This window comes from Vanessa atalanta, chromosome 26 (genome assembly GCF_905147765.1).
Source record: "Vanessa atalanta chromosome 26, ilVanAtal1.2, whole genome shotgun sequence".
Lineage (NCBI taxonomy): Eukaryota > Metazoa > Arthropoda > Insecta > Lepidoptera > Nymphalidae > Vanessa > Vanessa atalanta.
The window spans coordinates 2,695,041-2,709,128 of NC_061896.1; the positions used below are offsets into that span (position 1 = coordinate 2,695,041).

Sequence of the window (14,088 nt, forward strand, 5' to 3'; positions counted from 1 at the left end):
TATCAATAAAATATCGGTCGGTTTAAATAGTTTGTTTGAGATATAAGTCAAAAGGAATGAGGTATGTTTTTAAACAAGTTATTTCATTTTGTTTTTTTTTTTAAAGTAACTATATTGAGTTCCGTAGTTTGGAAAGCAGTCAGTTCGTTTTTTGAATTATTTAATTAATAAATAATTCGTAGATAAAAATCTTCAGAAGAAGACATTTAAAATTATATATTGAAGCTTTTTGTATTTATAGAACAATGTATGTTTTTTCTAATCATAGTATTTCATGCACATAATAAGCTTTACAGTTTAAGCAAAACTTAGGTACCTATGTTGTTTAAGAATCATATTATTACAGATAGTAATAATTGAAAATCCATGTTAAATTATTTCCTAATTATCTTACATTATGAAGAAAATATATTTTAGTACAATATTTTATAAAAAACGATAAAAAAATAATGCAATATTCATATTTTTCATGAACGAGGATTGAAGCAGTGACCATCCGAGTTTAAACCAAATGTAAAACCTACTTCGTCAAGCGGTTGTAAAGTATTTAAAATAAAAAAAACAAACCTATCCAACCAAACACACCTGGCTGTAAAAAGGCGTTCCACCAAAAAGGTCGTTATAAAAATTAAAAAGAAAATCGACACCGGGCCCCGGACTCCGCCCATCTCGTATCTCTTTCACACAACCCCTCTCGTTCAGGTACAGACGGTACTGTATGAAATATTTTGTCATTTGACCCCATGACTCCATTGAGTGAGGATGTGCCATTCTTAGACATTTTTTTTTGTGTTGAATTGTGAATGAATAATTATAGTGATTGATGTTTTGTGCAATATTGGGTATAGTGAACAAGGGGTAAGAATTTTGTTATACTTTTTACATTTATTTAATACACTTTAAAATATACTTTCAGGGCAAGTTTATTTTTGTGTTATTGTTTATATTAGAAAAATAAATAATACATAAATTATATTATGTAATTAAATTTTATTGAAATAGGAATAGTTTTGAGTATATAATATATATGTAGTTAAATGTCTATTTTTGATTTAGTATTTTAAAAAATTGTTAGAAAACGAATACTGGGGCATAGACGTACAAAAAATAATCTAAAATTTGAAAAATATCTGTGCGTTCTTTTACCATAGAATTAAAAAAATATATCGTTCTATATATAGTTTTTATACAATTAAAAAAATATATAGTTATTCTTAATATATGTTTTACGCTTACGATTTTTTTTAATAAACAAAACACGATGTCAACGGGAATACTTTTAGTAGGTATGTTGTAATCGGAGAAGTATATGCGGTTAATTTAAAAAGGTAATTAGGTATGTAATATGTATTTTTATGTCACCGCCAATGTCGTAAAATAATTGCACATTAATATTAAAACATATTACTGGGGATTATTTATATGGATAACTAAAAAGGTAGAAACAACAAACAAGATTATAGTCCTCTTACTAAAATATTACAATTAAAATAAAGTTAATAATGAAATAAGGAATCTCGTAACGTATTTATTATTGATAATCCAACATTCTTAAAACAGGTACGGCGGTTTAGCTTTTCCAGTAAAATGCCGTTACTTAAATCATAAAATATACAAAAAACATACCTTTAAGAAAATAAGGTTTATATAAGTCATGAATTAGAACGAAGAAAAGATCCCGAATGCGATGACGTTAAGTTGATTATACTGATGAGGAGTTTCTTGGCTACTTTTCGACGCCATTACGAGACCCTGGATACCATAAGTTGATCTTATTATTAAAATAAATCCAATCAGCTCAAATACGACAGAGATACTTCGAGTATTTAAGAAGTTCCGATGGCCGCCCATCATGAGACAAAATCCATAGTACCATATTATAGTATCGTAATCAAAGTTGCATATATTCCAAATTTAAGTTCCGGTGCTATTGTTCCGGTGAATTGGTATGAACCTCCGTTGCAAGATTTGACCAAACTAATAAGTGAAGTAAAAAAAAAACTAGTAAAAAGTGACTATACACTCTATTGACTCAAAAAAAGATAATATAGGTGAGGCAAGTCTTTACTTGGCTTTGTGCCCGTCTGGGAGGATACCACCTGATTATTTCTCATATCACCTGAGAACTAAAATGTTATGTCCCTTGTGCCTGTTTGGTAATACAGCCCTTTAGACCGGAACGCAACAATCCTAAGTATTACTGTTTAGCGGCATATGATGAGTTCTTGGTGGTAGGTACCAACCACCAAGTAGTTCGACATGCTTAATACGATGTAACATATTTGGTGAAAGATATTACCTACGGAGTTTCTTACTAGTTCTCGTTTCCACTCCCATCGGTGGAACTTGACATTTATCTGAATTATTTAAGACTTTACATGATAATTAAAGCGTTTGATGTATTGATACATGTAACTCTATTTTTTTTTACGCGGCGCACGCCTATAAAGTTCCCATTTGTCATGTTTTTTTACAACATCTACGACAATAATGGTCATATTTCAGCCAATTTACACAAATCTTTACATAGTATAAAACAAAGTCGCTTTTTCTGTCCCTATGTCCGTTTGTATGCTTAAATCTTTAAAACTACGCAACGGATTTTGATGCGGTTTTTTTAAATAAATAGAGTGATTCGAGAGGAAGGTTTTTGTATATAATACATAGACAATATAGTTAAGTAACACTGATAATTTTAAAAGTTTCTAATGTTATGTCGTAAATTTATACATTTTTTTCGCTTACATTGTAAACGCTGACTGAACCCTACGAGATAGATCAAAATAATGTACTTCATTGTATGTATTGTACACCTTAAAACGGTCTTCAAATAAGTCTATGATGGTATCTCTTAGGGATTACCCACATTGCACCCGTGCGAAGCCGGGGCGGGTCGCTAGTAAATTATAAATAATGAAGCATTGGCCATTGGTGAAAATAGTAGTTTTTGAGTTTATCGCGTTTAGACGCGGCGGGTCTTTCTTTTGTAAGGCAGTAATAATGTATTATTAATTTAAGATTAAAAAGGAAGAGTCAAGAGTCGTGTATCGAATACGTGAAAAAGTAAAACGCTAGGAATGTTTACTTTTGAAACGACGAATAGGAATATTTCACTAAAATTCTGAGACATTTTATTCTTATGGCGGCCTAAGAAATTATATGTACTTTAAAATAAAAAAATGTTTTTTGTTGATTTTTGCGCCAATAAAATATCACACACTATCGACCCGCGCAAAATGATAGAATATAAACATATAGACAGGATATAATAAACTACCTTATAAGCACTCAGAAATAATGTAGCTTTCTACCAATGTTTTTTTTTTTTAAATTGGATTATTTTTTATGGAGATTACATACAAGCAATACATACATACTTACTACATACAAACAAACAATTATTACCTTTTTTAAAGTATTCGAATATATATATATATTTATTATTATTTTAATGTATTAGAATATATATGTTACATCTGTATTTTAATTTCAATTAACATTTTAAATTTTCGCTAGACACGCTGATAAAGGCTTCAAGTGATGCCTTTTGTTTTTAAAAGAAATTCCGGTTTAAAATATAGCTTCGGTTGTCGCGGGATGTTTTGGAAACAATCGATATTTTCGTATTCTCCGTTTGTTATTTTTAAATACAATATTTTTTACTCGATAGAGGAAATCCGTTTTAAATATTTGACAGATTTAGCTTTTTTTTTAAATATTGGCAAGTAAATAAAAGTAAATGCACCGAAATAAATGCAGATAATTCGAATGAATTAATTAAATTTCAGTACGTTTTTACAATTAAATTGGAACGACAATGAATTGCGCCTGTCAAATTTACATATTTTTTTTGTAAATGTTAAATGCTCTCAAATTACTTACATAATAATAGTCATACTTAATTGTCATTTCATCAATTTATGAATTGTATCTCTGTTGAGTTAGGAAACCCGCCGTTTTTATTTCCTTCAAACGTAATGTTTTGTAAAAACCCGCCACTATTCTTTTCCTTTTTCCACAGGTAATAAAATCCTAAGATCAGTCATAATTCGATTAACAAAATGAATAATCGATTCCAGTAAACATCAATTTTCGAATTATAAATAAAATAATATTTTTTATTATTATCCAAAAATATTAAACTGTAGACAATTTTAATATTTTACATTTTATAACTAAATATTTATATAATTTTTTTCTTTACATATTTGTTTGTGCTGGTTTTCCTTTTCAGTTCAATTTAAATTTCATATTTAATCCAAATAAAAAACAAGCCAAAATAGGTAATATCATAAAAATAATTTAGTTGTTTTTAATTATTGGATTCATATGTTTTTTATTTTTATTATCATATAAATTTTGTTAGTAATGTATAGTAAATTATTTCAGATAAGAACTGTTTTTGTGATGAAATCCACAAATATGGAAACTTGTTCAGACCGCCTCAGTCCATCCAGCGATTTGACAAGCGAGTCTGAAACGTCATTACCATCATTTCCTTACGAACAGCAAAATGGAAATTTTTACACTCAACCAGACATTGCTGAGAAACAATATTTTTCATGCAAACAAAAGGTCCGAACAGATGACAGGAAGGAGGTTTACTTACAAGAAAGCAATAAGAATTCTTTCGAAAACTATCTGTCGCCTAGAAGCAAAAAGTATTTAAATTTCGAACTTAAATTGCCGCCAATTAATGATAACTTTTTTTCACAAATCGATAACGAAGACCGACGCTCGAGCTACTTTAATGACGTATCCATGAAAAATGTTCAAAACGAAAACAATCCGATGGTGGAAATAGAAATAAATAATGCTTTTGAAAATGTTGTGAATAACGATAGAGATAGACAGCAACAATACTTTGCGGATAATGAGAATAGTATGCGTAGATGTTTAAATTTCAATTCGGAGCAAGTGCAATGTGTGTGCGAAGCTTTACAACAGAAAGGCGATATAGAAAAATTGGCGGCATTTTTATGGAGTTTGCCAACGACGGAGCTGTTGCGAGGGAACGAAACAGTGTTAAGGTTTGAAACAATGCAAATTCTTTTTGTTTTTTAATAAACTAAGGTGTAAAGAAACTTTGAATCGGGCTTACAATATTCTTTTTGCTCATTATTATTGAATTAAAAAGTAGTACAATCGAGTCGATTAATGTTTGAAATTTTCGAAATACAAAAAAAACATTAAAAAATTAGTAATAAAAAAAAATTTTAGGGCGCGTGCGCTTGTGGCTTTTCATCATGGAGTTTTTCAAGAACTATACGCGATACTGGAAAAGCATCCTTTCCCGCCACGACATCATAGCGACCTTCAAAAGCTGTGGTTCAAAGCTCATTACAAGGAAGCCGAAAAAGTTAGGGGAAGACCCTTGGGTAAGTTATTCTATAAATAAAAAAATGCTACTACGTCATAGTTAAAGGTACCAAATTATTTACACTATATATTGTTTATTAATTAATAAGGGCAGAATTTATGTATAATAAGTAATTATAAAAACATTTTTACAATTAGATTATATAATATTTCTAGTATTCTGGGTATTTGCAAAATAATCATAACCTTAATTTTTTTATACGTATACTTGCAGCTTTAAGCCGCAATGGCTTAAAGCTGCAAGTATAAATAAAATTATTAAGACATTTACTTTTTAAGCCATAGAACTGTCAAAGGTAATAAATGTCATTATGTTAATTCGTAGACTTTTTTTAGGTGCTGTAGATAAATATAGGCTGAGGAAGAAGTATCCTCTGCCAAAGACGATATGGGACGGTGAAGAAACTGTTTACTGTTTTAAAGAAAAGAGTAGAAACGCGTTGAAAGACTGTTACTATAGAAATCGGTAAATATATATAACATTTAATAGCTTAACGCTATACGGGCCGCCGGCAAATGTAAACATCGATTTTCGATTTTGACTCCTTGGGCTCCTTGGGTTGTCGTCAAAAATTATGTTTTATGTTTAATTGTAGTTAAAACGCTTAAATTGGACTTAGTATTTATTGATTTCTAGACGAGATACATAAAAAAAATATTGTACTTTACTAACATACTATACTTAATCAAAATGGTGGAAAAGAGTAACTACTGAGTTACTTGCCGGTTCTTCTCGATAGAATCTACTTTCCGAACCTATGGTAGCTCTACATTTAATTCAATACTGTAACATGACGATTATAAAATACTGTTATGAGCCTACTTGAGTAAAGATTATTTTTAGATTACATTTTTACATTAACAGCCTGTAAATTTCCCACTGCTGGGCTAAGGCCTCCTCTCCCTTTCAGGAGAAGGTGAGAAGCTTATTCCACCACGCTGCTTCAATGCGGGTTGATGGAATACACATGTGGCAAAATTTCGTGGAAATTAGACACATGCAGGTTTCCTCAGGATGTTTTCCTTCACCGCCGAGCACCAGTTAAGATGCACGCGTTCTAACTACTGGGCCATCTCGGCTCAGACTATTTTGATTTTGTCAAAATATTAAGCGGGTTCGCAGTGATACGCGCGTTAAACAAAAATAAAACAACGATCTTTTTATAATGTCTAGAAATATGAAGTCTCGTAAATGATCGTAATAATAATTGTTGTAGTATTAAACATCGACAAATATAACGTACGTTTTAATGATGGAATTGCTTAATTTAGCTTTTTTAATCGATGTTCAAGTGTGTTTTAGATTTCATGCTGTCCATGTACTAATAAGAGCCTGTTTGAAGATGACCCGTGATAGCTCAATAGTTAGAACACTTGAATCGTAATCGATGATTACGGTTTCGAATAAGCAACATTAAATTTATATGCGTTTAATTACTGTTTAAAATTTATCGCGTTGCGGTGAAGGAAAACATCGTGAAACTATCCGTGGTGAATGAGAATTTGCCACGTGTATCCAACGTGTGTGTGTTAGCGTGAGTTCCAAAACCATTCTCTTCAAGAGGGAGAGGAGGCCTTTGTCCAGCAGTAGAACATTAACAGGCTGTTGAATTTTACTTCTTCTACCTGAATATAGAACATTTTATTTTATTAAATTTAATTCCAGATATCCAACACCAGATGAGAAGCGAGCGCTTGCCCAGAAGACTGGTCTCACACTGACTCAAGTTTCGAACTGGTTCAAAAATAGAAGACAGAGAGACAGAACTCCCCAGCAGAGTAATAGACCGTAAGTTTATACTTTTGGTAGTTTTAAATCATTATATTCATATTCAACCTTAGCCTCTGGGAAATGTAAAAAATGCCGCGCCGTAATCGATTTTTTTTATTAAATGAATGAATTTTCGATACACAATAAATAAAAAAAATAAAGAAAGATTCATCTTCCTAATTTTGTCATCTCTGAAAATTGACGATAAATCCAGTGGTTATCATTTATATTTATAGATTGATTATGGGGTTGCTGCACATAAAAAATGGTCTTATTTTTTAAGAGCTCCAGCCTTAGATGTGCAGGTAATTAAAGAGGATTCTTGATGGCAATATACTAAAGTGTTACGAATTAACAAGTAATTTATTTTGAAAAAGTTACTGGCTGGTTACAGGGCGGCGCTATGGATGTATAAGAAAAAAATAAAAAACGTAAACAAAATTAAACCAAATTGTTTTCGACAAACTCCAGTAGGTACTAACTGAATTAATATATAATATTTAATATTAAAAATTTCATTTAAAAGAGGTTTCACCATTTTGGCGCCAAATGGAGATAATTCACTTGCAGTTTATAATGAAATGAAATCAAAACAAAACTTTTGTTCCAAAAATTTCTTAAAAATACTTTTGAATAAATGCAATGCTTAGCGCGAGATTCACTAGTTACTATTATTATGATGACCGACAATTCCAACACGACTGAAAAGTGTTAAGGAAGGACTTTAATCTTTATGATTGGAGGCTATGGAGTTGCCACTGAGAATTCACGGAAAAACCCCTTTAAAATAACTTTTTAATAGCACGACTTGGAGTATTGGGACCTCGGAATTTGTGACTTTACAAACTAGACACTAGAACGAGGCATAAAAAAATGGTGTTCTAAATATTTATGATGACAATTATTTTAAATAAATTTCAAAAAATCGTTTGGCGTTTACACGTACACACACACGCGCAATTAATGTGATTTATAAACAATATAGATTAAAATATTTGTATTAAATTGTTAAGGCACTTAATACCCGCCATTTTTATTACCATAAACCAAACAACGATTGTTTCATCTGTGGTCCTTTGTTTAGTATTAAATTCAAGGTCAGAGTGTGTGGTCCATTACTTTTTTTTGTGACATATTTTTACGAGTCTAAATACGTGACTACGAACTGTCGTATTGTCGAATGTACGAATTCCTTACGAATATGGCAACATTTTTTAGTTAGTATAAAGTTCTAAAGTAAAAATAAAACTCTTTTTTATTATTATTAAATTTGAATTTGAAAAAAATCGTAGCGCTCCGCCCCGGCTTCGCAATTAATATAATAAATGAAATGGTATGATATAAATATAACAATTTATATCACTAGTGAAAACATTTTTGGAATTGTTGGATTAGTTAAGGAGATTACATTCCTACATACCAACGACAATTACTATTCAATTTTTATAGAGGTATCTTTGTAACATTAATGTTGATATAATAGCTGAACCTATGGCTTTACCCACGCGAAATTTATAAAACATAAACTTCCAACCCATGTTTTAACCCATTAGGGGTAGAGTTTCGATAAAATCCGGAACGTATTAACGAATGTACATTAAAGGATGTCTACATACTATAAGTTTTATAGTTTAACTGTAAGTGTTATAGTTTCTGAGATTACGTGATTAATCATTTAGTGGTTTTTCGGTATATACTAGTAGGTATATTACAATACCTATTAGTATATATATTTGCATTGATTTAGGTTAGGAGCTTATTCCACCATGCTGCTCCAATACGGGTTCATGGCAAATGTTCATACGACTTCTAAATAATTATAAACGAAAATTATTAATTTTTTTTTTGGACAGGATATATTATATAGGTATCTATATAATTGTATTTAACTAACATAATGTATCTCAACTTTTGGAAAAGAGTAACTTACTCAATATAATTCTGTAAATGACGATTCAAGGGTTTTGTTTATATTTATTTAATTATTATCGTCAGTATAAACCTAACCTAACCTAGACCTTTAGTATGTACGTCTTAAGTAAGAGCTCTCTAACAACTTTATGAATTTTTTTTTTTTTTTATTTAAAATTCAATGGCGCTATTACGGTTACGGAGCATAGCAACTGTGGCCATCAAATATTTGTTGCGGATTGGTAAATATTGCAGTCGATACATCAGTATTATGGAGTATTACGATACTGCATATGTCCATAATACTGATTTACAATTTTTTTATTTGATTTGATTTGGTATCACCCCGAAGTTGCACGCTTTAACGCTAACCGCTAATTAAGTGTAAATTATTTGAAATTGAAAGAGCTATACTTGTGGTAAAAAAATATGAAATGACATTTTTCTTAATAATAGTTATTGTTTTATTAATAAGATAAAAATTATTATTATTATTCACGTGCATACGCGTACTTTTTATTTTTATTGACGACCTACATTTTCAGCGATCCGACTTCTGAAATCGACGCAATTTGTTTTGCTTTTATTAATTTTTTTTTAAATAAATATTTTTGTGTTTTGGCAAAAACGTCGCAAAAATTGCTTACAAAAACAATCTGTATCGAAGAATATTTTTATGAATAGAATATTTCAAAGCTTACACAAAAATGTGAAAGAACCATCCTTTATTTGAAGTATGCTAATATACATTTTAGAATTGCGACTCAATAAAACAAAGTATCCTTGACCCTTGTAGGAAATCGCACATTTTAACACGATGCTACATTATTCAGCCTCATCTTTCGACCAGTGAATATAAAAACAATAGACTACCCTTACACATGTGGCCCTTTGTAGCATTGATTAATGACTCCTTAATGAGGGTGACTTGGCAAGTGATTTCGGAATGGTAAAAATGCCAGTTTTTTTAATGATGCATAAATTTTATTATTGATTTATCAACACATGTCTGTCTAACAATTGCCTTGTTCAATCAATAATAATAATAATAAAAAAAAAAATTAAACGTCAAAATTATTTCTGATTTTGGTTTACTTTAGTGTCCCGCTTACTCATCATACATATAACGCTAACCAGCAATATTTTGTATTGTTGTATTCCGGTCGGAAGGGTGCATGAGCTAATGTAACTATAGGTATGCTGGTTACAACGGACAAAACTTTCTTAGTTCCGAATGTTGGCGGAGCATTGTGTGCAAGGAGTGGCATTAATCATTTCCTAAAGCACCAATGTGTATATGTTGACCACTTACAATCTGGTGGACTGGACTATGTGCACGCCTACATATTATATAAAAAAAAATATCCCTTGCCATCATTACTTACGTATTGAAAATTATATAGGTACTCAAGCAATAAAAAAACTATTCGATGTAGAAGCAGCTACGCGTGTAGACAATATTATTTTTAATCTGAAACAAAAAAAAAATTGTAACGTCAGACAAAATGTTCTATGGATAAACAATTTTTCATAGGAAATATGAATTCCAAGCATTAAGTGTGTTAGTAATTTTTGTATTTGTTTCAGTGAAATGCTCGTACCAGCTCAGTACGTCGGTTCTCAAGGAGGCTTGACCCAGTCTTTTATCCCAAATAGCTATTATAAATTGCAGGACGCCTCACACTATTTGCATGGAAATCCACATTAAACCAGTGTTGCTATATGAAGAAATATAAATGTTTTAGTAGCTTCTATTTTTTCAAAAACAGTGTCATATTTAAAATAATTTAGTACCTCTTAAAAACCACCTTCAATTTGTATATAGATTATGTAATAGATATATAATTTTATAACCTTACTATTTTTTATGTTTTAAAGTTTGTTCCAAAGTATATTGAATATAAGATTAATTAAAGTATTTTAAGCTAGCTATATAACTAGTATATATTACGTATGATCAAATGCGTTTCTTGTATCGTACTAATAGCCAAATCTACTTGAATTTTACTATTCATTTATTAGTAAATTATTATCCGTAACTAGAATAGTATTCATACAAATAATTATAAACATACTAAGTTCATAAAAAAATGCTATGCTATGTTGCCATTATATTTTCAAAATATAATAAATAAAAGCTTCGTTTTTAAAATGTTTGCAACTTTTTTGTATAAAATAATACTTTTTTTTAATATTGCTGTTTCTATGATCACTGTTAGATCTTTTATTCGATTATTGTTAAGAAAACATATTGTTCAGTTGCAGGATTCAAAAGTGTCAAAAATCATATCAATGTAAATATAACGGTGCTGTTAAACTTAATCATTATATTCTAGTCTAAAAATCTTATTAAATATAATTATCAAAGAATAACAATTTAGTTTTATTGGCATTTTAGAAATGAAATTGTCTCTACCGCTATTGGCAGACATCTTGCATTTATAAAATAGTCATGGCTGGGCTGATGACATTTAGATGAAAGCTACAGACGTTGAATATGTAGCGACATCTAGCGACGAGTTATTACAAAGTGCTTTGCATTAGAAGATTCACTATGTAAAACATACATAAATGTGCAAACTTTTACGGTTATTGGTTATACAGTTTCGAAGTATTTTTATTTCATATAACGTAACTATATAAGATAAATTGTTTTCAAAATAAAACTAATAATATTACAAATAATCGTCGTTACTATGATAATTCATATTATTTAATTAAACATATTTATAAAAAGTCAGTTTTTTTTTATTATATGCAAACATGAGATGACGGTTTATGAACACAAAACGAAATTACGAATTACAAAATTTTGTCTGTACATTATCATCTCAAATTTGTTTTTAAAGTAGGTAATAGTGTATTATTTCTTTACAAGACGTGTATGTGTTTATCTACAAATTTAAGTTCTTGTTTCATATATGGTAAGGAAAATATTAGTATTTTATTGAACATGACTGGTAAGAAAGATGGTCATGACAGTCATGGTAGAAATTATATAAATAATTTGGTAACACTAACTATTTGACAAATTGACTTTGACAGGTGACAATTGGATAAATAATATTTTGCGCAAGTCGGAAGTAGTCTTTGTTTGATCTACTTTTATAAGTTTTCAAAATTATACAACAGTTTTAATTAAATTAACGGCAAAGGCATTCAATTACATAACAAAAAACAAACTGTTACTCTCACATAAAGTTATTGGATCTGTAAAATATTTAAAAACGTTCGTTTGAATGTCTTTCTTTCATGTAATAGTGGTAAATATTGCGCTATAATGAGTGACACGAAATCCTTCGTCAATTTCTCTTGTCAGCGATGCCTTCAGCCTTTGAAACTCGACGAGTCGTTAAATAACCTCGGAGAACACACTATAGCTGATCTAACACTCCAGATTCGACGAAACAACGAGGCAGATTTAGATTTACAGGCATCTAGCTTAGAGCACTATGTCCCGCCTTTCCGTATGTCCGAATCAGGTAATGGAGCTAATGGGTTCATGGTCATCTCAGATGGATGGGAGACCACCTCTATAGGTCACCAACTACACGTCAAGGCGACTTTATATGATTTACTCTCAAATAATTCTGATGTCGACCACCCCCTATGTGACGAATGTACAGATACGCTTCTAGAATTAATGGATAATCAATTGCGACAGACAGAGGCTGAATGGAAGGACTACAACGATTATTTAAAGAAATTAGAAGATGATAAAGAAGATTTGAATTTGGAAGGCCTTGAAAAGGAGCTCGAGGATTGGAAACAAGAACAAAACAGATTGTTACAGGAATTATCAGCATTACAAAAAGAAGAGAAGGCAATGAAGGATGAGATAGAGGTGCAAGAGAAAGAAAAGGAGAGACTAGAAGTAGAGCAAGATATATATTGGAGAGAATACACACGGTATAGAAAGGACTTAATGACGACGGAAGATCAAATGAAGTTCTATGAATGTCAATTGTCTTACACGCAAGCTCAACTGGAGAAGCTCAAGAAGACAAACATATTTAAAGCAACATTTCATATATCAGATTCAGGCCAATTTGGTATAATAAATAATTTCAGGCTTGGACGGCTGCCTACAGCTCCGGTTGATTGGTCAGAAATTAATGCAGCATGGGGGCAGACTGTTCTACTCTTATCCTCATTGGCTAGAAAGATAAATTTCTGCTTCCAGAGATATAGATTAATACCATATGGCAATCATTCATACATTGAGGTGCTGGAAGATCAGAAAGTATTGCCATTATATGGTTCTGGGGGATTTCGATTTCTGTGGGATACAAAGTTTGATGCAGCAATGGTTGCTTTTTTAGATTGCTTACAACAATTCAAGGAACAAGTTGAAAAGGGTAACACTGGTTTTTGCTTGCCTTACAGAATAGATAAAGGCAAAATTGAAGATACAGCATCCCCTCCACACGCTTATTCGATCAAAATACAATTTAATTCCGAGGAACATTGGACAAAAGCTCTTAAATATATGTTGACTAATTTAAAATGGGCCTTAACATGGATTTCATCACAGATTAGTGAAGATAAAGTTGAAACATAAATATTTTTTGTCTGTGATATTTTATTAGATAATATTATGTTAATTCATAATTTTTGTAAATATTATAATATAATGTAGGAAAAATTGTAAAAAATTATATAGATACTGAAAAAAGAGTAATGTATTCCAGTGAAAAAAATAATTATATGATTTTTAGGAAGAATGCATTTGTTCATTTATTATTTAACACAAAAAAAAATCATGTTATCTTGTAATTAAACCGGATTTTACCTCTGTCATAATGATTCATCAATAACCAATATAAAATAAATTTATATACCTAACCACAAATCATCAATTTAATTATCTTAATTATTTATTTATTATAATTTTAGAGTATAGAAATTTTTTGTTCCATAAAACTTCCATCGGATGCATAAATATATACGATTATATGTACTATGTTTACTTTTCTTTATTTCAATTATTTTTACACATTACTTTTATAATAATCGTGATTTAAGCT

The 14,088-nt window shown here is 30.4% G+C and overlaps 2 protein-coding genes across 2 annotated transcripts; both read left to right on the forward strand.

Annotated features, from left to right (window-relative positions):
• The first annotated feature begins 737 nt into the window (after positions 1-737).
• On the forward strand, positions 738-11,147 carry LOC125074011 (homeobox protein ceh-33-like). The gene is made up of 6 exons (XM_047685178.1): positions 738-858; positions 4,390-5,030; positions 5,221-5,378; positions 5,716-5,845; positions 7,046-7,168; positions 10,649-11,147. The coding sequence occupies exons 2-6, from the start codon at positions 4,408-4,410 to the stop codon at positions 10,767-10,769; spliced, it is 1,155 nt and encodes a 384-aa protein (XP_047541134.1). The 5' UTR covers positions 738-858; positions 4,390-4,407; the 3' UTR covers positions 10,770-11,147.
• A 981-nt stretch (positions 11,148-12,128) lies between these two features.
• On the forward strand, positions 12,129-13,746 carry LOC125073950 (beclin-1-like protein). The gene has a single exon (XM_047685071.1). It carries the CDS (start codon positions 12,342-12,344, stop codon positions 13,620-13,622), a length of 1,281 nt encoding a protein of 426 aa, XP_047541027.1. The 5' UTR covers positions 12,129-12,341; the 3' UTR covers positions 13,623-13,746.
• The last annotated feature ends 342 nt before the right edge of the window (positions 13,747-14,088 follow it).